The following is a 20,492-nucleotide window of genomic DNA, read 5'->3' as shown; positions in this document are numbered from 1 at the left end:
CCGTCACCCTGACCTGTCCGCGTGAGGCGCGAAGCGCCGCGCTACCACCCCGGTTGTCCACCAGCAGCGTTGCATTCAGTCCTTGCTGCTGACTCAAGCCCCGCTGCGCGCGCTGGTCGTCTTTGCATCTCCAAGACAAGTTTGTCATCGACTTCTTACCCTTTGTCATCGTCTTCCGACTCCCTCGACACTCCCTGCGCCACTTCTCTCCTCAAGACTTTGTTGCCTCCGCCATGTTTAGATGTCGTGTCTGTCGCTGCCTTGTGTCGACACGCATTACTTCCGCGTCACGTTCCCGCATGTGTCATTTCCCCTCACCCTCATCATCTTCCCGACCTGCATCCCTTTCCGCGGACCCTCTTCCACAACAGGTTCCGGGCCGGTACTCGAAAGGTGCGCAGCGGCAAGCTTACCCTGTGATTCCCCCTCGCGCCTGTTTCCCAATGACTTTGACTGCTGTTGTGGGGCCTTGCGGAGCTCGTCCCGATGCTGGGACCCGGCCAACGTTGTGTCTGTCATTGACCTATGTAACCCCAAGCTCCGACTTTCGGCGCTCTCAATTCCTTCCCGCGCCATGTTTCCGCCGGGCTTGCCGCGCCATTGTCGCCATCTCCAAATGGTCCAAGGACCCTCTTCCGGCCAACCTTCTCGACCGCTGCTGGCCGGTGCTCGCCGTCATGCCCGCTGTCGGCTTGATGGGGATGGAAGTCTGGGTGCTGCGCGGGACCCAGAACTCTTCCCGCAATCACTGTCGTTGCGCTCACGGCAATCGGCCGCGCACCAGCAACACCTCCGATCCTCCAACTGACGGCGCCGTTGTCTTAGCGCCACGCTCACTCTCTGTCAATTCTGTGTGCGACATTGGTGTCCGCGCTTGTTTTGATGGTATTTTCTGGGTGAGTTTTTCCCGCGATTTGACGCAATTCAAGGCTCAAAATTTTGCAGGTCTGAACCGCCGGAGGCCAAAAAACGGCTGGCCTTGCAAAGGTGTCGACTGTGTGTTGCCTACACTGTTGTCCGCGCTGCATTTGATGGTATATTTTGGGTGCGGTTTTGCCTCCATTTGACGCGATATAAGGCTCAAATTTTACAGGTCTGGGCCGCCGGAGGCCAACGAACGGGAGGCTTATCAAGGCTGCGTGAATAGCGCTCTGCGCTGGAGGGTGTTGGATTTGGAGATGGACGCGTTGTGGACTTGAGATTTGACGCGTCGCAGGGAGTTGGCACGCGTCGCGACGCGTTGTTAATTAGCGCGCCTGGATGTACCTCTTAAAATAGCTAATATATGACTTTACATCGTTATATGCCTGCCCGGAAAGCCCGAGAGTGACGCCAAATTCCCCAGCATGTTATGTCCCCCAAATCCACTCAAACCTGTCCCCAAATCCCAATTTTTCGCCCGCTGCTCGACGCACAGAGTACTCACATGACCTTGTTTATAGGTCCGTGCGCTGAAAAAAGTAGTATATTAGAGGGTCTCTCGCTCGCGCGACTTGGCGAGCGAGCGCGACTTAGCGTTGGAGCGGGGCGTGCAAGGGGGGGGGTATGGTTTGACATGGGAAATAATTACATGCCAGTCACGGGATGTGCTACTGTGCTCTCCCAAAAGCCACCGTCGTCCCAACCATCACACGTGCGCTCCGCAACGAATATGCTGAGCCAGACGACACCAGTCGAGATGTGGCCCTCGCTGGCGACCTTCCGAGTATCCTTCATAAGTATGAATTAGCGCAACCCGCATCGACACCTGGAAGTTGCCTGCCTTCGCGGCCTGGATCGGGTTTTAGTTTGAGATCGAGTGGTCATGACTCCACCGAGCAGGCTGTCCAGGAGAGAGAAGCGCGATTTGGCACACTCGGAACATATCTGAGGCCTCAATTTACCGCCAACTTACTGTCTGCGCAGGCTTTCGATGACGCTCGGACTCCTCAAGCTCTCCAGCACTTTTCCGCCTCAGAATATCCAGCAGTCCGTCCATTTGTTGTTGGTTTTTCCGTGACTTGCAACTGATTCATTACTTAGTGCAAGGGAATCGACCCGGCGTTGACAATTAGCGCCCGCATACCCTCAAGAAAGCCGGCCGTGTATCCTTTTCCGCCTCGTCCATATGCAGCTCAGAATCTCAATCAACCAACCCAGTTGGCAGCTGGCACCTCTCCGTCCATTGGGGCCGGAAACAGCTTCAGTTCTGTGACACCAGTGAACATTCAGGTAATTAGCACATATACCCGCTGGATATTCGGACTTTTCACGCGCAACAGCCTGCCGAAGACACCGACGAAAATGCCTTACTCGTCTTCTTGCAGTCGGCGCCTCGAGAAAGCCTCGCAGGCTACATCGGGCTCCTCCGTTCGGTTGGACTGGGGCTGCCTGAGCTCCGCAACATGAAATCACACTACGACGCATATGCCATGAAAAACCACTTTGCTCTCATCCTGACTGACCAGATCGGCGAGCACGCCCCCATGACCCTGCACCATATCGCCATGCTCATTGAAGCTATAATCAACCACTTGTAGAAGAATTCTGAACCATATCAGCTAGAACCTGTTGTTTGTACCACTGACAAGTACTATTAGGAACCGAGACCAAGAAATAGAGTAGATTTAGACGCTCTCAGCAGTAACTCTTCGAATCGACCCAGCAAAATACACTCAGATGAAGCGAAAGGGATGCACTATCGACGGAGGAGAATTCTGAACGAGCTCTATGCATTGTCAGTTTGAGCCAACTACATAGTAGGTTCGCTTAGGCTACCAACGGTTCACACTTTCCTGTCATAGGGCTAGTTCGAGTCTAACTCCATAGTGAGAAGTAGAATACATTCAGCTGCTGTGAATTTGAGTCAAGAGCGGAGTACTTTCCAATCCTGCTCATGTGTTGTTGTTCGTACTCTTGAACTAAAGCGAAAGGAATGCATGAATTTGAATCATTGTTTGCGTCGCTCATCATCGCCACATAGCGCATATAGCATACACGTCCCACCACGGTGGCCAACCAAACAAACAACTCGTAAGCGACAAGCCTCTAGATCGTCGTCTCGTATGGTACAGGCACCATCGTTTGTGGGACGTTGCCCGACGACACAGCGGTGACGGTGCGGGCGGCCCGGGGCTGGGCGGGGATTCGCTTCAGGTTGACACGCTCTGAAAGCAGGAGTCAGCGAGTGAAGAGTAAAACGAGATAGAGCATCGAGGCATGGGGGCAATAAACGGTTGGAAAGCGAAAGCAGCATGTAGAAAAGGACAAATTGATACTCACCACCCTTCTCCTTCGCCTCAGCATGCGCATCGTGGTTCTTCTTGACCCGGTCCAAGAACTCTTGACGGCATTTTGAGTGGCGGATGTGCTCGACCCGCAGGTTGACGCGTTTCTCGAGGTAGCGGTTGCCGACAACCTTGTGCACGATAACACCGACAGCAGAGGGCGTGACATTGTAGATAATGCCAGTACGGCTAGGGAAGCGTTAATAAAAGTTGGATGATAAAAAAGACCCAGACAGACCCGTGGTAGTACTTGTGGGGCATGCCCTTGTGCTGGGCAGCGTTGGCTTTGATGTCAACGATGTCTCCGACGTGGTAGTTGATGAGGAAGGTGGAGAGCTTGATTGGGCCGTGCTCTGGGTTGGTGTTAGCGTAAGGGATAAGGAGGGTGAATGCAGGAAAGAGGATCGTAGATCGACCACAAGCTGCCCATGGGCCGGCGATGGGACGGCCTAGTAGTGGTTCACCCCAAGTACCACCCCATCGCTAGTCGTTCCCATCATGCTCTCCACCGTCCACATCTCCAAGTAGAAATTTCCTCCAAACCCAGCAGGAACCGCGCAAGAGGAAGCAGATGAAGAGAGCAAACGCACCCTTGAACCCCCGCTTGAACATGTGGCGCGTGCGCGCGCGGTAACCGAATGAGTGCGGCATTTTGTCTTGAGGAGTGGTCGACGACGGTGAAGGAGAGAAGTCTTTTGGTCGTCACACGACTGACTAATCTCATCACGTCACGCACAGGCAGCTGCACGTGTTCGCGTCACGTCCGTCGGGTCACATCACTTTTTTCCCTTCGTCTCTCTTTCCCTCCCCTCAAGACACGCCAGGATGCCGAGGTACGTTCGCCACCCGTGTCACCCCAGTGCTAACAGGCGGTAGGGCCCCCCGCAACCACTCCAAAACGTGAGCATTAGATTACCTCAAGATCCACTTCGTGGATGGCTTAAATGCCCTTAGCTACAAGGTCCCCCGTCGACCTTTCGAATCGGCGCGACTCGACTCCGAGCTCAAGGTGCGCTTGTTCATTGCTTGCCGCTCTGTCTGATCCATCCATCCAGCTCGCGGGAGAGTATGGTCTGCGCAACAAGCGCGAGATCTGGCGTATCGCTTTGATTCTCTCCAAAATTCGTCGTGCCGCCCGTGAGCTGCTGAAGCTCGATGACAAAGACCCCAAACGGCTCTTCGAGGGTAACGCTCTCATCCGCCGACTCGTCCGTATCGGTGTGCTCGACGAAACCCGCATGCGTCTCGATTATGTGCTGGCCCTCAAGGTGGAGGACTTCTTGGAGCGCCGATTGCAGACACAGGTCTTCAAGAGCGGCCTCGCGAAGAGTATCCATCATGCCCGAGTTCTCATTCGTCAACGCCACATTCGGTGTGTGGTTCTTGTTTCTTCTTCTCTTGCACCCTTTTGCTATTTTACCGTATTTCTTCCTCCTTTTTTCTTCCTGTGTCCTTTTGGACAACCTTTCCTGCCTTCATTCCTCTCTTGCTTCTGTCTAACCATGTTGTCAGTGTCGGCCGTCAAATCGTCAATGTCCCCTCGTTCGTTGTCCGTCTTGACGCCCAGAAGCACATCGACTTTGCCCTCACCTCACCCTATGGTGGTGGACGTCCGGGCCGTGTCAAGCGCAAGCGGGCCGCTGCCGCTGCCAAGAAGGAGGAGGGTGGCGACGACGAAGACGAGGAGTAAAAGTGTCGATTACCAGGTCTATGTATGTCGACGTATGCATCTCAAGCTGCTTTTCTATGCCCTTGTTCACTGTTTAGTTGTGAGATGGATTCTCGCTTCCGTCCAATATCTGGCACGTTCAGTATTGGCTTTTCTGAACGGCGTCCTATGCACTTCTTTTTGTTTGCCGCACGTTTGGTCGCAAGCGAGACAATCCACAAAGCGGACTTGCGATGGGTTTTTCTCAAACAAACAAACAAACAAGCTATTGCACCAAAAGTCAGCATTCCCAACTAAAGTACCATTTCCAGTTGATAACTTGATAACTTGATTCACAATGACCCCTGTCTTGGCTATCATCTTCAGTGTTGAACGCCTTGCCTTTGTCAAACGTTTGGTTGCACGCGAAGAGAAAATCCACAAAGCGATGGGTTTCATTTCCAGTTGATTCCTGGACAATGACCCCTGTCTTGGCTATCATGGTTTCTCTTCCTTCTGAACTCGAAAGAGCCATCGTTGTGGACTACCTCGATGATTTTCCGGCCCTGCAAGCCTGCGCTCTCACTTGTGGACGACTCTGCTACTGGGCCCAGTCACGTCTTTTCCGCAAAGTCGGCACGAGCTATGAAGAGCCAACAAGGCCAAGCCTGACTGGTCCGTGTATGCGGCGTGCCAACCGCCTTTTGGCCACGCTCGAAAGCTCTCCCCACATCGTCCCTCATATTCACACTCTTCGCATACACCAGAGCTTTCCTGCTCTGATCGACTTGTTGGCCTCCCGCGAGTGGCCCACACTGCGAACTCTCCATATCTACAGGCTCCGGCTTGATGACTATGAAAGCGCGCTCGGTGGTCTCCAGCGTCTTGTCTCTTCCCCACGGCTGAATATCCTCGAATTTGAATGCTTCCAATGGAATCCAGAGTTATTCTGGAATGTAATGGCCCACTGCTCCGCCAGTGTTAGCCAGCTTATACTCAGCAACTGCTGTACTGACGGTCCGCGTATACCACTGCAATATCCTCGTCTCCTTCTGAAGGCCGTCAACACACCTGCCCGAATTACCACCCTTTCCATAAGGGGCGCAGGGGATGCATGTACGGTGCTCTTCGACCCTCTTTTCCCCCTTGATCTGACCCACGTCTCCGCCATCAACTACTACAACTCTCTAAACAAGTTGTTGGAACCCTTCCTGGCGCGACATCGCTCCCTCCACTCCCTCCGATTCGATGTTCGCGACGAGAGTGTCGCGGAGCTGCCTCTTGACCTCCCTTCTCTCACACATTTTGAGTTTAAATTCCCTCAAAGGGCGTTCTTCCAAGATAGTGTGCTTATGCGTCTGCCTCTCCACAACAGCGTCGAGAAGCTGACGCTGACGACCTTCCATAATCACTGGCAAGATAACCATTGGCTGCAAACCCAAGACCGCATAGCGCGGAGACTGGACGCCCTCGTTGCCCCGGGTCAAAAGCTTGCGGGCATTCGCATGGTGGTGGTGGTGGTCGAGGTCAGCCGCCAGCCAAGAACCGTGGACTTCAGTCGCGCTGCTGTCGTCAAAGCCATGGAAAGTGCTATGCCCATTCTCGCCCGCTCGGGCCGGCTTTCCGTCGTTTTCGAGGATGTTGTGTACGTCCACCCGTGGAAACAGGATGACATCGATAGACGCCAGCTTCGATACGACTAAAAGTTGCATAGACTCATGCTACTTACTGACAATAGGATATATATTGTCCTTCATGATCACTCACAACTCGTAGTATTCCTTATGAACTAGGTCGTGGTCGAGAAACTGAACATTCACCAGTGAACGGTGGACCGTGGTTGAGAACATGAAGTCGCGCAAGCCGGCGAATCACGTGCTTTCTGACTTTTTCTGCAACTCCAACTCGGACACGATTCGAAAGACAGCTTCAGTGAGTACTATGCCATCGCTCAAGTGGTTACTCACCGTTAACACACTGGGAAAAGAGCCGCAACAAAAAATTACCAAAACGTCACCCTGCTTCGAGTCAAGTTCTGTCTCAGGCTGGGTCTTTTTATTATCATCCCCTAGCCGTACATTATCTACAATGTCACGCGCTCTGCTGTCGGTGTTATCGTGCACAAGGTTGTCGGCAACCGCTACCTCGAGAAACGTGTCAACCTGCGGGTCGAGCACATCCGCCACTCAAAATGCCGTCAAGAATTCTTGGACCGGGTCAAGAAGAACCACGATGCGCATGCTGAGGCGAAGGAGAAGGAGAAGGGTGGTAAGTATCGATTTGTCCTTGCTTTCTCCTGACCGTCTACCTCGATGCTCTATCTCGTTTTACTCTTCACTCTTCACTCGCTGACTCCTGCTTTGAGAGCGTGTCAAGCTGAAGCGAATCCCCGCCCAACCCCGGGCCGAACGAAACCCGCATGCGTCTCGATTATGTGTTGGCCCTCAAGGTGGAGGACTTCGGAGCGTCGATTGCAGACACAGGTCTTCAAGAGCGGCCTTGCGAAGAGTATTCATCATGCCCGAGTTCTCATTCGTCAACGCCACATTCGGTATGTGGTTGTCTTATTCTTGTCATTCTTTTTCTTCTATGTCCTCATCTTTTACCGTATTTCTTCCTCTATGGCGTCCTTTTCTTTCTTCCTATGTCCTTTTGGACAACCTTTTCTTTCTGCCTTACTCTTATCACATTCTCCTCTTACTTCTGTCTAACCATGTTGTCAGTGTCGGCCGTCAAATCGTCAATGTCCCCTCGTTCGTTGTCCGTCTTGACGCCCAGAAGCACATCGACTTCGCTCTCACCTCACCCTATGGTGGTGGACCTCCGGGTCGTGTCAAGCGCAAGCAGGCCGCTGCCGCTGCCAAGGAGGGTGGCGACGACGAAAATGAGGAGTAAATGTGAAAAAGGTGTCAATTACCAGGTCTATGTATGTCGACGTATGCATCTCAAGCTGCTTTTCTATGCCCTTGTTCACTGTGTCAAAGACCATTATCCATTTTCTATTTCAACTCTATTCCATAACTAGATGTGTAACTGGAAGACAAGGGGGTGCGACGGCGAGTTTTCCTTAGTCCGCTTTGATGATCAGGTCGTATGGCAATGGTTTGTGTTCAGGGCTAAGTACTGTCCGCAAGTCCTTGAAGCATGCTTCCAATTGGAGGGACGAAAGATCTTGGGGGAGGGTGTGGACCAGCACGAGCAACGAAATGAGCTGAGAGGCGGATGTGGCTTGCACCAGGTCGAGAACGATGCGTAGGTTTTGAGCAATTGTCAGGTCTGTTGCTTGGTCATAGCTCATTGCTATCTGCATGGTGGTAGGTTGCCCGTTGCCAAGATACCGCGCGGTCTCAATTGAATCTACTTCACACTTGAAGACCTCGAGGTCCACCAGTGGGCAACCAATAAACTGGGGTGGCGCGGCAGACCAATCTGAAACTCGAGTCAAAGAAATCCAAGATAGACAGCTATGGTGCATACGGGAAGGATGGAGCGACGACGAAATAGTAATGATTCGTAAGGACGGAAGGTGAAGCGCAAATGGCGAAAAGTCTGTGGTGAAAAGCGGAAGATGAAGCTCTTGAACCGCCGCCAGGTCGCAACAAGATGGCGCAAGCAAAGAAATTGCAGCAAGCGTCCTGCGCGACAGATTCAGTTTGAGTTTGGTCGGTCTCAGGGAATCAGCAAGGCGCCATGTCGGAGTCAGGTCATCAAGCGTAGTGACAGTACCCAGCGGCCACAGAGACTCGGAAAGCCCAAGAAAATCAACTGATCTTGGAGTACGTTTCAGGATCGCGGAGGTAACACGGTCGTTGAAGGCACCATCAGTTTCAATAACTAGTTTCTCCAGAGGTTGGTCCCGTATTTCCTCCAAGGCGTGGTAAACCCAGCTCAAATGATTGTCTCCACGCAGAATCTTGTGTAGCTCCAAACACACTAGCGAAGTTGTAGAAGACAGCAAGAAGGCGAAGTTCATCAGGCGTTCGGACAGTGGGGAGGGAGTTTGCAAAGCGATTGTAACGGTTATTCTTTTTGCGTAGGCTTGAAGAGACGGTTCGTTCCTCAACGTTTCTGCGAGGAGGCGAAGAGTGTGGTTGCGAGAGTCGATAGAGAGTGAGGTGTACAAACGAGCTTCAGCTGGAACCGCCCAACGGCGACTGATTTGGGCAGTGGCAGCGAGGTCTGCTACATTGTCCAGTTCGTTGAGAATTTTGTCCAGGAGCTCGATCGGCATGTCGTTAAAGCTAGAGAAAAGATGGAACAGTGAGCCGATAGGCAGCGAAGAGCATAATGCGTCTGCGTACGAAATCATGGGCACTACTCTCTTTACGGGCGAAAGGTTTGCGGGCGAGCTGCGAGATGATGGAAGGAAGAGGAAGAAAGAACAGTCACACAGTGAAACACAGTTGACAGAAACACTCGGAGACATCCAATCCTGATGGCAGTATTTCTGCCGCCAGAACTCGAAAGAGCCATTATCGTGGACTATTTAAACCATATTCCGGCCCTTGAAGCATGTGCCCTTGTCTGTTCACGCTTCTGCTACTGGGCCCAATCACGTCTTTTCCGCAAAGTCGGTACTGGCCACGAGTCCAAGCCAGCCTCGGCAATGACCAGCCGTTGTGTTCAGCGTGCTGTTCGCCTTCTGGCCGTGCTCGAAAACTCTCCACACCTCATCGCCCATATTCAGACTCTTCGAATACATCAGAGCTCTCCTGCGGTTATCGACTCTTTGGCCTCACGACAATGGGAGACACTGCGGACTCTCCATCTTTGCAAGATCCGACTTGATGACTATGAAGGTGCTCTCGGTGGTCTCCAACGTCTTGTTTCTTCCCCACAACTGAATGTGGTCGAATTTCAGTGTCTCCAATGGAGTGCAGAGTTGTTCTGGAATGTCATGGCATACTGCTCTCCGAGTATCAACCAGCTCGTATTGGTTAATTGCCGTACTATCAACGGCCCAGATAGGCCACTGCAAACTGGCCCTCGTCTTCTCCTAACAGCATCCAAAACACCTGCCCGAATTACCACCCTGTCCATAAGTGGCTCAGGGGACGCATGTGCGGTACTCTTCAACCCTCTTTTCCCACTGGATTTGACCCACGTCTCCGCCATCGACTACTACAGCTCCCCAAGCAAGCTGTGGAAATCCTTCCTGACGCAACATGGCTCCCTCAATTCCCTCAAAGTCAACGTTATAGACCGCACCGTCGGGGATTTACCCCTCTCCCTCGCTTCGATCACGCATCTCCAGTGTCAATTTACCTCCATGGCGTTCCTCCAAGATAGTGCGCTTACGCGCCTGCCTCTCCACAACAGCGTCGAGAAGCTGACGCTGACGACGTTCCACAACCTCTGGCAGGACAAATACTGGTTCGGAGGCCAGGAACTGGTCGCAGAGTACCTGGACGCCCTCGTTGCCCCGGGTGAAAAGCTTGCGGGCATCCGCATGGTGGTGGTCGAGGTCAGCCGCCAGCCAAGAACCGTGGACTTCAGTCGCGCTGCTGTCGTCAAAGCCATGGAAAGCTCTATGCCCATTCTCGCCCGCTCGGGTCGCCTTTCCGTCGTTTTCGAGGATGTGGTGTACGTCCATCCGTGGAAAGAGGATGACATCGATAGACGCCAGCTTCGATACCTCTACTAAAAGTTGCATAGACTCATGCTACTTACTGACAATAGGATATATATTGTCCTCCAAGATCATTCCTAATTATTATTATTCCTTGCGAACTTTCAAGTCGTAATTGAGAAACTTAAAGGCTGACCAGTTAACGTCTAGATCTCGTGGTTGAGAGCATGAAGCTAGCCGACTCACGTGCTTTCCGACTTGTCTGCTTCACCCTAGTGTGCTTCGAGTCTCCGTCATCCGAGACACGCAAAGACTACGGGGGTCGGGCCCGAGGTTTCTTGCGTCGAGGTGGTCAAAGATCAAGGCCAAGTGTGGTGGTGCGAGGAGGGATGTGGGTGGGGAAGGAAGGGACTTATTTGGCTTGGTTAACCAGCTCCATTCTGCTGCGCTCTGCGGCGTGAACAAATCAAAATCATGAAGACTCACCCTCCTGCACTTTGGACTGCAATTATGCTGGGCGGATATCAAACGTTGCGGACTTGTAGTTGCGCCGGCATGAATACGTGTCCATTTGAGCTTTAGACGCAAGTCGTGCGCAATAACTGATATTAAGTAGATGTGAAGACATGCGTTCTTAAAACGTAAATTTCTCTCCAAGGAGGTCTTCTGTGACCGTCCACAGCCTCTCCGCATTGGCCTAGGGAAGTGTTAGTTCCAATGCGGGTGTAAAGCAGTCAACCAACCGGGTCCGCCGCAAACTCTGACACTTGGTCATCTGCAAGAACTGCGCAGCTAAGATATGCGCCTCCTTTGCCTGAAAATAGCGTTGAGAAGATAAGACGAGAAATTTGAAGCAGGACGGAGATGTACCTTCGATACGAGGATCGATCGCCGCGGCAACAGAACTAAATTGATTTCAGTCCACAGAAAAATAGCCATTAGAAAGTTAAGGCAAACGTTGCAGCACCCTGCTCGCGGGTAACAAAGGAATAGTCCGCGGTGTTGGGTTTACCATCAGGGGTATATATTCCTATCAGGAATCGTCAACAACTCGACGAAAAACAAAAAGCGACCAACCGATAGACTGCAAGGTTGCAACGTTTATAGGTGCCTCACTGGTTACGATCGAGCCAGGATGCAAGCTGAACGACTGGATTCGCCCACCCGATCGCTTTGTCAGTTCTTTAGCGGTTAGGATGTTGGCAATTTTGGACTGCGCATAGGCTCCCATGGGAGTGTGTTTGGCCTCGTCGGGTTTGGCGAGTGTGTCCCAGTCGATTGCTCCGAATGAATGGGCGGAGCTGGATACGAAAACTACACGTGGGGCAAAGCTTGGAGTGCTCGAAGCAAGAAGCTTCGTTGCAAGGAGCTTGGTGAAGAGGAATGGGCTGACATGATTGGATGAGAACTGGGAATCCAGATTGTCCTCGTTGAGTTTGAATGGGCCGATGACATCAGCAGCGTTGTGAATAATTATCTATCGATCCATTACTTGGTTGACAAAGGAGAAAGCACAAGTCACATACATGGAGCGGCTCTGGGTACGCATTCACCTCTGCAGCTGCTTTTCTAACAGAAGCACGAGACGCCAGATCGAGGACAAGCAGGCGAATGTTGGCGCCTGGAAACTCTGTCTTGAGTGCTGCTTCGGTGTCTTTCAGTCTGAAATAATTAGATGCCCACTCAAGATCAACCAACAATCCCTACTTTTCCGCACTTCGCCCAGTGATGATGAGTAGCCCAGCATCTTTGGCAAACGCTTGCACGGTAGTGAATCCAATGCTCTTCAACGATGTTCCGGTAACAAGGACTGGTGAGAGGAGATATAAGTTGGCTGTGTGGTATGTGGGAAATTATGCGCACCAGTCTTGCCCTTGATTTGCTCAGGGAAAGTCGCAGCGACCTCTTTTGCTGTAGTCTTGACGTCGAAAGTGGGGAGAGACATCTCGTTTTTGGGGGGGTTGACACGCCGCGAAGACGCGATTATAAAGCTCCTGGTCGACTGCGTAATCTTGAACTCGAAGATCGATTAGGTGACGACCGGCTGATGAATCCAAGACCGTTCATCCGCGCAAAGAAAACGTCGTTCTTGGCCAGACGTGTTGGGTTCATTTGTCAGAACAGGGAACGAGGCGGCAAAAGATAGCTGTGGACTGTCGCATTCAAGCTGTTGGTTCTGTTGCCCCTCCAGCAAAAGCCTAAAAATTTGGCCAGACCTTAACCACGGCAGCAACTTCGTAGCATCTCCACGAAGAAGACCTCGAGAAGAATCAGCTGAGCGCCAATCCGGCCGATTCAGCCGTGGATGAAAAGGACCCAATCTTGTGTCAACCCTGTTGACGTTTTTGTTGTCTGGAGGGAAGTCAGTCGGAGGAATAAGTACCGATACAAAAGTGGCGTACCACCCTTCGGAGAAAGGATTTGACCGTTGTGCTAAGAGCCAGCGACATTCTATCCGGTCGTGAGTTGAGCGCAACGCGTCCCTCCCGTTTTCTGAGTGACAGTTGAAGATGTGTAACGCGGGTCACACGCGGTGACCCGCTCAACGAGAGCGCCTTAGTTAGAAGGTAATTTGTTGGATACAGTGAGCGCGATGATTATCGTACTCCCAAGCAGAGATTCAGTGCTCGAATGAGTCGAAAGCTGATGATTCTCGCTATTCGGTGTCTGACGGATTCGATGTGAGGCAACAAATTGCCAGCAATGGGCTCTATGATTAAAGTTTCTCAGTCAAGGACATAAAACAGCTACGCAAACACAAATTTCTCTCCCAGCAGTTCTTCAGTCAGTGTCCACAGCTTCTCTGCATTGGCCTGTCACGAGGACATTAAGCAGGTATTATTATTTCCGAGTAAATGGATGCGCACCAAATCCGCAGCGAAGGCCGAAACTTCGTCGTCTGCGATGTTTGAGGAGCTCAAATATGCGCCGCCTTTGCCTTGGAAAAGCCTAAGTGAAAAAGCCTTGTAACAAAACAAGAACTTACCCTCGATGCGAGGGTCGATGGCAGCGGCAACAGTGCTGGTACAGTCGTTAAGCTTGAGAAGAAAACAGTTTATGAAATGAGACGCACGTTGCCGCACCCTGCTCCTGACTGATGAAGGGGTGCTTCTCAGTATCGGGCTTGCCCTCAGGCGTATATATGCCTAGCGGTTTGCTTGTCAGCAGGAGACCTTTTCGATAATGGCTCTTGACACGCACCAATTGCCTGCAAAGTAGTGACGGTAGCCGGAGCCTCACTCGTGGCGATGGTGCCTGGGTGTAAGCTGAATGATTGGATTCGCCCGCCAGACCGCTTGGTGAGCTCCTTAGCGGTCAAAACATTGGCAATTTTGGCTTGAGCGTAAGCTCCCACGGCGTTATACTTGGCCTCGTCGGGATTGGCCAAGGTGTCCCAGTCAATTATACCGAATCCGTGGGCAAGACTTGAGACGAAGATAACACGCGGGACGATGCCAGGGGCGGCCGACGCGAGAATTTTTGGCGCAAGAAGTTTGGTGAACAGGAAGGGGCTAACATGGTCAGAAGAAAATTGTGACTCGAGCCTATCCTCGTTCAATCGGAACGGCCCAATCACATCGGCAGCATTGTGAATGAGAATCTAATCATGTCAATGAATTCAGACAACGCAGGACGAGACGATGAACGGCGCACATGAAGGGGTTCCGAATAGCTATTGACCTCTGCAGCAGCCTTTCTAACAGATGTGCGAGACGCAAGATCGAGGACAAGAGGCCGAATGTTTGCACCGGGGAATTCCGTCTTCAGCGCCGCCTCGGTTGCTTTGAGCCTGTGGAGTGATTAACATGGCGTAAATAGGAAGCAGAATGCTATGTACTTCTCGTGGCTTCGACCAGTGATGATAAGAAGGCCCACATCCTTGGCGAAGGCTTGCGCGGTCGTAAACCCGATGCTCTTCAGAGACGTCCCAGTTATCAGAACTGCAGATTGTCAAAACACATCAGGACGAGGATCATCAGTGCGATACGGAGTCGATAACAAACCTGTTTTGCCTTTGATTTGCTCGGGGAACGCGGCAGCAACATCTTTCGCGGTTGTGTTAACGTCGAAGGTTGGAGAAGACATGTGTGGATGTGTGGGTTTATTCTAAGACTCGATCGTGCTGGGGCTTTATAGGCTATCATGATAGTAGAGCCAAAATAGACCGCGTAATCTTGACAACGTCTCCTGCTGAGCAAGCATTGTGCTGAACAAGAACGAGGAGAATTGTTGGAGTCCCCGATAGTCGCCGATACTGATGAGTAATGGTGAGCAATTGGACAGCCTGAGGACGCCTATCCACCATGCTAGGCAAGGAACTCGTACCGCTCCAAGTGCACTGTCGACGTCATCTCTTTGTTGGTTTGAACTTGTGCATTAGGGTGAATGCTTTCTAAACCCTACTGGAGACCAAGCAGACTCTGCTCACTCTCAGAGTGCATCCGTCGGGTTGGCATCAACGGTTTGAGGTTGGGAGGGAAAAGAGTGTGACAGTGTGTGACACTGTGTGACACTGTGTGACAGTGTGTGACACAGCGTGTTCCTTCTTCCTGGCGTTCGTCAGTCGGACCGTGCCGTGTATTAATCCAATCCAATCCAATCCTGGCATCTGGCTCAGGCTTTCGTGGTCTATCCTGGTTGACACGACATGACAAAATTCCGCCCGGCCACGGGAAATGTCTCTTCAATCAACTCCTCTGTAATCGACCATACTTAGCTCCGCAGCCTCCGCTTGCTTCGCCTACTTCTTGAACTGAGTTGTCTGACGACCCATTGTGACGAGCCGCATGCTTACTAGCGACATACACGGGCCACTTACCAAGGCCGCTGCAACTACTGATATTTGTCCGTCTCCAATGACCAACGAGCTCAAATCATTTCAAGCTCAGCTCAACTTGTCAAGCGCTGCCTTTACCTGAGACCCTGTGAAACTTGAAGCTTGAAGAATGAGTAGCGAAAGACTAATTTGCAGGTTTACATGATATATTCGAGAGCCGGCTCGAGCTTTGGTCGTACGCCAAACCTGTTATTGTGAATTGCTCAACGAACCACTGCTCTGAAACAAGGAAAAACTTGGAAAGTATCTGGTTCGCCGTCTGCCAGCCCACTGTCAACCTGTATCGCGTAAACGAGATATTGCTCACTAGATGTGGACATCGCAAGAGTCGCTAATAATACTCTTCCTTCACAATTTCTCAAGTTTTAGAGAGCCCAAGACGATTCTCTTAGTAGATACTAGTACATGAAGATACGCAACAAATACACTGATTATTGGGATAGCAAGCTATTCAAAGATTGGACGTTCGTCGAGCGCTCAACGTGGACATTAATCTGTACGCCCTAACGGTGGAGGGAGAGTCGTGAGAGTTTACACTCGTGAACCAACGAACAACATACCCCCAGCGAGCCCTCGAGTTTAGGTGATGTGAGCGGGTCCTCCTATATTCTGATTAGCACTTGAGCCGTTTTATCTAGGCAAAAGGCATACAGAAGATCGTATGGCGCGGGAACCAGCCGCGTCGAGGTGGATAACGGGAGAGGTTAGGTCAGGCGCAACTGAAGTTACGCTGCGTCGGCTTTGGCGGATGCTGTTGCGTGTGTTGAGACTATGGAATTATCAAATTTAGGCCTCTAGTTGTGAATATAACTTACGTGGCGAGGAGGGAGTTGGCATAGACTGATAAACAAATAAAAGGTATCCTATGTTGGAGAAATGTGTACTCACGTTTTTCGATTACGACGTAGATACCAAGAAAGACAAGGTTGTCGGGTTTAACCAGCCACTAAAAGAGGTCAGAGAACCACTCAAGACCAGAGTTAATAAGTTACAAATAGCATTGAGAGGAATGTGCCAAGGCTGTAGAATTTCCTTCCGTACCGAGCAATTTGTGTAACCGTCGACTTACCTAGTTAATGCACCTGAAAGGTACAGTTACTTGTTAATTTCTGCGTAATGACGATGTGTCAACGTACCTGCTTCGACACCATACAGAATTAATCGATCCAAGATATGGTTGATGCTAGGCAAGGGGTCAAAAAACGTGCGGTATGAAACCGGGAATAACGGACCGTGAAGTGCCTTTACGATTTGCCCGGAAAAGATGGACCAGAAGGCCGGTTATGAGTATGTCAAGAGTGGTCGAAACCGCCAGCCCAAGACTGAAAATCCACTGATTTCATGGTAAGAAGTGCGAAGCCGCATGATGAGCGGTAGACAAACTCGGGCGTGGATAGCAAACGATGTAAAGGTAGGATACATGAACCTATGAGAGTGTCGGTTCATGCTGAACATGTGGCGAGAAGTAAGACTCACATTCTGGACGTTGTCACTGGCGACAAGGGTTAATGGATGGACTGAACGTCAAATGCTGCTTACCGCCAGCGCAGGCTACAAGTTAAGCCGATTAGTAGACATTATAAAGTCGTGCAGACCATACCAAGACGAAAGACCGTCAAGCAGAGCTATTTCAATCAGATTGAGACGACACACTCTAAAGAGTTGAAGTAGGCACACCACAGGAGCAACCATAAACCAGTTGTCGTTACTCAGTCTGAAGATCCGATGCGCAAAGAAACTATCCGGTTAAAGTCAGCGAGCCGCTGGTGCCACGAATAAGGCCCTGACCAGTGGGCCAATACAGTGTTCGTCGCCTAAGTTTTTACTTCAGTGAGACGTGAAAAGCAAATCAAGGACAACTCACAGTAGTAACGACTGTGAGCTAAACCAAGTAATCATGAAAGGGCTTAGGAGCGAGTGTGCATGCCCACCGGTAGGTACCTTTCGAATGCATCCGTCAACAGCAGCTTGGATGGAGAAAAAATAGTCACGCACCATGGTATTAGGTTGACTTTGCGGGGCTCCCCGTTATTCTCAATCAACGCAAACCATATCGCTCCCCAGACGAAACACGTATGGAGATTGTCCAAAAGCCTACAACGCAGTTGACATCAACTCGTTTGACAATTCGAGGATGAGCGAAGTCACCAAACAACTAGAATCTAAAAGGTGTCAGCATGATGTTCGTTGAGCGCTATGTCCTGCGACACACCAAACTTTTCAATATTGGTGGGTCCCTCTTGTAGGACCGGTAATATATTATGCTCTGAAGATTGACCATTCCGCCAAACCTGCGGCCAAATCAACGAAAACTCCGGCCAGCTAAACTGTACGCACATCGATGCAAACAACCCCCCCCAGCAGCAGCGCTCCCTGCGTCTCTGATAGTGGAGGTCCAGGTGAGGAAGGCATTGCAGGCCGTGACGTTGCCAATCCGAGGGTATATTTGAAGAGCGGCTTAGACGCGGCGATGGTCCATTGTAAAGGCACCAACATATTAACACCGGGCCTGGGCTGTGAGCAGTGATACTTACCCACGTCCGAACATGTGAGCAAGGTAAATCCCGCTCGTGCGGTGGAGTTCCTGGGCCAAGCACGCACTGTTGTGTTTGAGGTGGTACGTTCATTCGCTGTGGTTTTGAGTTGAAAAGACCGTCGGACAATATCTCAGGCATCTCTCTAGGCAAACATGGCGGTGTGTTTTTAGCGCGGGTGAGTCTCCTTATGTACAAGGGCAAAGCTGGTGGCGTAACATCTGCCAACGTCACATTGATCCTGGGTCCTGGGAATGCCGATTTGCCGGGGCGAAGCTGATTAGATGTCCTCAATTTATCGACTGCCAAGCAATATGCAATTAAAAGGACTCTCGAATTCGTTTTGCGAGTTTCATGCCTCGTAGGCTACGGACGTTGGCGGTGCCTATATACAGTACTTGACCCAACAATGCCGCAAAAACGCAAGTGTTCGGAACCCTTCGGAATCCCACTCACATAACATCACGATAACGCAAACAGATGGCCGACAGCGTCGCAAAAAGTTCAGCTGAAACGGTCTGTGGGGTGCAATCTAAATCGGGACGATGCATAGCTTGAGCTTTAACATCGATTGTAATACGGGGGAAAAGGAGCCAACCATAGAGAGCGTAGAGGGAAGTCGAAAAGTATCATATCTGACTGTGATGTCCATTTGGCGCAGTTCAAGCTGAGGGTAGAAGCTCGAAGTCGCGGGGAATCACCTACACAGTAAGTATATGGGTCAAGTACACAGAATACTGAAAATTTTTTGATATATCTGGGGTGCCCGCGACTGATCATGGGCTTGAACGTCGATGATTTCAAGGTTGGTTATATCGCCATCTGGCTGAATGAGCTCTTTGAGCCAAAAAAAGCTTGTAGAGGGCAATGCCATGGTTTAGGACCATCTGGACGACGTGGAAATGATTCGAAAGCGGAAATCGCTGCGTGAGGGAAACATCCGACCGAGCCCGGGCCTGCGAAGGACAAGATAAGCATGACAGAGAGCCACCGCTGACGCAGAATGAGTCCGATTGGATTTTACAAAGTGTAGCGGTTGGTCCAGTCACAAATTGTTATTCTTAGCGGCTATGGAGCAGGGAGGTTCTATGAGATTTGTGGTAGGGGACGTATTCAGCCAGGTGAGAAAGCTTGGTGCAGCAAGAGCTTAGTGGCAGGAATGTGGTCGACGGGTTGGTTGGTTGACGGAAGGCGTTGAGGAATTGGTCACCGCGTGTCACGCTTCATGTCAGCTGTGACACGTGACGGTCGGATATGTAGCAACAGTTGATTCACGACGTTTTCACCACACTTTGATCGTCGGTGGCATGAGGGTCACTCCCGCCATCGTGGCCGTATTTTGAATTCGAGTTGTTGGGCGATGGTTTGTTTTTGTCATTCCGCCCATAGGCACAGCTGCTCACAGTCAGACGAAACTTAGCCTACGCCCCTGTCAAGGCACCTCACTCACTTATCACTCGGCAAAGTTTTTGTTCGAGTTGACTTGCCTGGTCCTGCCGTGGATGTGTACCGCCAGCCGCGGCTTCCGGAGGCTACCCAAATTGGCGTACGCGCTGTCACCTTCGAGTTCTCTGCCCCCACTTCGACCTGCAGACGACCTTGGAAGCATGTCTGCCACGCCAGGCCATCTAGCTCCAGACATGCGAGGAACGATTGGGGCTGTTGTCGTGGGGGCTTTAGGCGCTGTCGCGTAAGTCTTCGATTCTTCAAGCCCGTACTTCAGCCACTTATTACAATAGACTTTCTGCCATTATTGGCTTCCAAACGTTCCTATATTTCCATGTCTTCCCCATGGACGCGATGCGATACAAGCTACTAGTGCGTTATCAAGCTACGATCCAGCGTGGCGTTTCCTCAACGAGTTTTTTTTTCTTCCCCAAAGGTCGTTTGGATTTGGTCTGCCTATCCCATAATTTTTTTCCCTCCAACTTATAGTGGTCAGGCTGCTGGACGCGATCCACACGGTCTTTATCTGCGTGTCCATCTGGCACTACGGCGTTTTGAACTTCTCCAACCCAGCGGCAGTCCAGCATATATTCCCGTGAGTTTTTTCAACCCTATTACTGGCCCCGCATAACACCTTGAAGGACGCTTTCAGTAAGCTTATCAGCCAACCAGTGGCGATTACTTGAACCCAGCTCCAGCTAAATGTTCTTATGACCGCTACAATCACGGCGAGCGTAAACTTGTTCGTCTCGCGTTCTTTCTGTGTCAGTTGTCTCATGGGCTTTCAGATTCTACGGGTGGAGGATCCATAAAAGTTTGTTATAAGACAATCGTCTGCGAGCACTCCACTCATGCCCATCCAGTGAGCCAACGCAACTGGTGGTTGACTTCACTCATCGTGCGTGTTTAACGTTCAATTGGCATCAAATCTATATTGACTTCAGCATAGGCTTTGTTATCTTTCGCACGAATAGGTGCGGGAAGTTGTTCTGTTATTGGCGTTCAACTTACGAGTTTATACCCTCCGTCTAGTTGTTGCCGGTGGTACGTGGTTTTTTTCTCCATCCTACTCATGCCAATATCGTGATAGTATCGACGGTCGAAATGTGTGCTCCAACTCTGCGTCTCAGCTGCTGCCTGAACTGAGTTTAGGTTCATTAAGCGGTCGTTTGCGGCTTTTGCTGCTGACTTC

At 51.1% G+C, this 20,492-nt stretch overlaps 8 protein-coding genes across 8 annotated transcripts; 4 read left to right on the top strand and 4 right to left on the bottom strand.

Annotated features, from left to right (window-relative positions):
* Window positions 1-1,584: 1,584 nt before the first annotated feature.
* Window positions 1,585-2,519, top strand: MIND_00557800 (uncharacterized protein; the record flags this gene model as incomplete). The annotated part of the gene is made up of 3 exons (XM_037362353.1): window positions 1,585-1,968; window positions 2,023-2,211; window positions 2,262-2,519. 3 exons carry the CDS (start codon window positions 1,585-1,587, stop codon window positions 2,517-2,519), a joined length of 831 nt encoding a protein of 276 aa, XP_037222645.1.
* A 508-nt stretch (window positions 2,520-3,027) lies between these two features.
* Window positions 3,028-3,917, bottom strand: MIND_00557700 (uncharacterized protein; the record flags this gene model as incomplete). The annotated part of the gene is made up of 4 exons (XM_037362352.1): window positions 3,028-3,146; window positions 3,262-3,455; window positions 3,505-3,619; window positions 3,857-3,917. The coding sequence occupies 4 exons, from the start codon at window positions 3,915-3,917 to the stop codon at window positions 3,028-3,030; spliced, it is 489 nt and encodes a 162-aa protein (XP_037222644.1).
* Window positions 3,918-4,058: 141 nt separating this feature from the next.
* On the top strand, window positions 4,059-4,956 carry MIND_00557600 (Ribosomal protein S4; the record flags this gene model as incomplete). The annotated part of the gene is made up of 5 exons (XM_037362351.1): window positions 4,059-4,099; window positions 4,143-4,166; window positions 4,221-4,275; window positions 4,322-4,638; window positions 4,779-4,956. Exons 1-5 carry the CDS (start codon window positions 4,092-4,094, stop codon window positions 4,954-4,956), a joined length of 582 nt encoding a protein of 193 aa, XP_037222643.1. The 5' UTR covers window positions 4,059-4,091.
* A 458-nt stretch (window positions 4,957-5,414) lies between these two features.
* MIND_00557500 (uncharacterized protein) lies at window positions 5,415-6,617 on the top strand (the record flags this gene model as incomplete). The annotated part of the gene is made up of 1 exon (XM_037362350.1): window positions 5,415-6,617. One exon carries the CDS (start codon window positions 5,415-5,417, stop codon window positions 6,615-6,617), a length of 1,203 nt encoding a protein of 400 aa, XP_037222642.1.
* Window positions 6,618-6,762: 145 nt separating this feature from the next.
* On the top strand, window positions 6,763-7,809 carry MIND_00557400 (uncharacterized protein; the record flags this gene model as incomplete). Its single annotated transcript, XM_037362349.1, has 3 exons — window positions 6,763-6,846; window positions 6,987-7,182; window positions 7,280-7,809. The coding sequence occupies 3 exons, from the start codon at window positions 6,763-6,765 to the stop codon at window positions 7,807-7,809; spliced, it is 810 nt and encodes a 269-aa protein (XP_037222641.1).
* A 3,308-nt stretch (window positions 7,810-11,117) lies between these two features.
* On the bottom strand, window positions 11,118-12,428 carry MIND_00557300 (Short-chain dehydrogenase/reductase family protein; the record flags this gene model as incomplete). The annotated part of the gene is made up of 8 exons (XM_037362348.1): window positions 11,118-11,180; window positions 11,227-11,297; window positions 11,354-11,388; window positions 11,441-11,513; window positions 11,561-11,960; window positions 12,010-12,145; window positions 12,191-12,293; window positions 12,347-12,428. 8 exons carry the CDS (start codon window positions 12,426-12,428, stop codon window positions 11,118-11,120), a joined length of 963 nt encoding a protein of 320 aa, XP_037222640.1.
* Window positions 12,429-13,230: 802 nt separating this feature from the next.
* On the bottom strand, window positions 13,231-14,569 carry MIND_00557200 (Short-chain dehydrogenase/reductase family protein; the record flags this gene model as incomplete). Its single annotated transcript, XM_037362347.1, has 8 exons — window positions 13,231-13,296; window positions 13,351-13,421; window positions 13,470-13,504; window positions 13,557-13,629; window positions 13,685-14,084; window positions 14,138-14,273; window positions 14,322-14,424; window positions 14,488-14,569. The coding sequence occupies 8 exons, from the start codon at window positions 14,567-14,569 to the stop codon at window positions 13,231-13,233; spliced, it is 966 nt and encodes a 321-aa protein (XP_037222639.1).
* A 1,182-nt stretch (window positions 14,570-15,751) lies between these two features.
* MIND_00557100 (uncharacterized protein) lies at window positions 15,752-17,868 on the bottom strand (the record flags this gene model as incomplete). The annotated part of the gene is made up of 22 exons (XM_037362346.1): window positions 15,752-15,823; window positions 15,881-15,922; window positions 15,972-16,089; window positions 16,136-16,160; window positions 16,209-16,266; window positions 16,313-16,340; window positions 16,390-16,402; window positions 16,457-16,503; window positions 16,553-16,653; window positions 16,704-16,746; window positions 16,797-16,812; window positions 16,860-16,871; window positions 16,921-16,945; window positions 16,998-17,058; window positions 17,109-17,134; window positions 17,185-17,202; window positions 17,252-17,261; window positions 17,316-17,414; window positions 17,469-17,482; window positions 17,533-17,611; window positions 17,658-17,795; window positions 17,855-17,868. 22 exons carry the CDS (start codon window positions 17,866-17,868, stop codon window positions 15,752-15,754), a joined length of 1,059 nt encoding a protein of 352 aa, XP_037222638.1.
* Window positions 17,869-20,492: the final 2,624 nt, after the last annotated feature.

The sequence above is a fragment of the Mycena indigotica genome (assembly GCF_014461135.1).
Source record: "Mycena indigotica strain 171206Taipei chromosome Unknown Mind.scaff0004, whole genome shotgun sequence".
Lineage (NCBI taxonomy): Eukaryota > Fungi > Basidiomycota > Agaricomycetes > Agaricales > Mycenaceae > Mycena > Mycena indigotica.
This window is presented reverse-complemented; position numbering and strand designations above follow the sequence as displayed.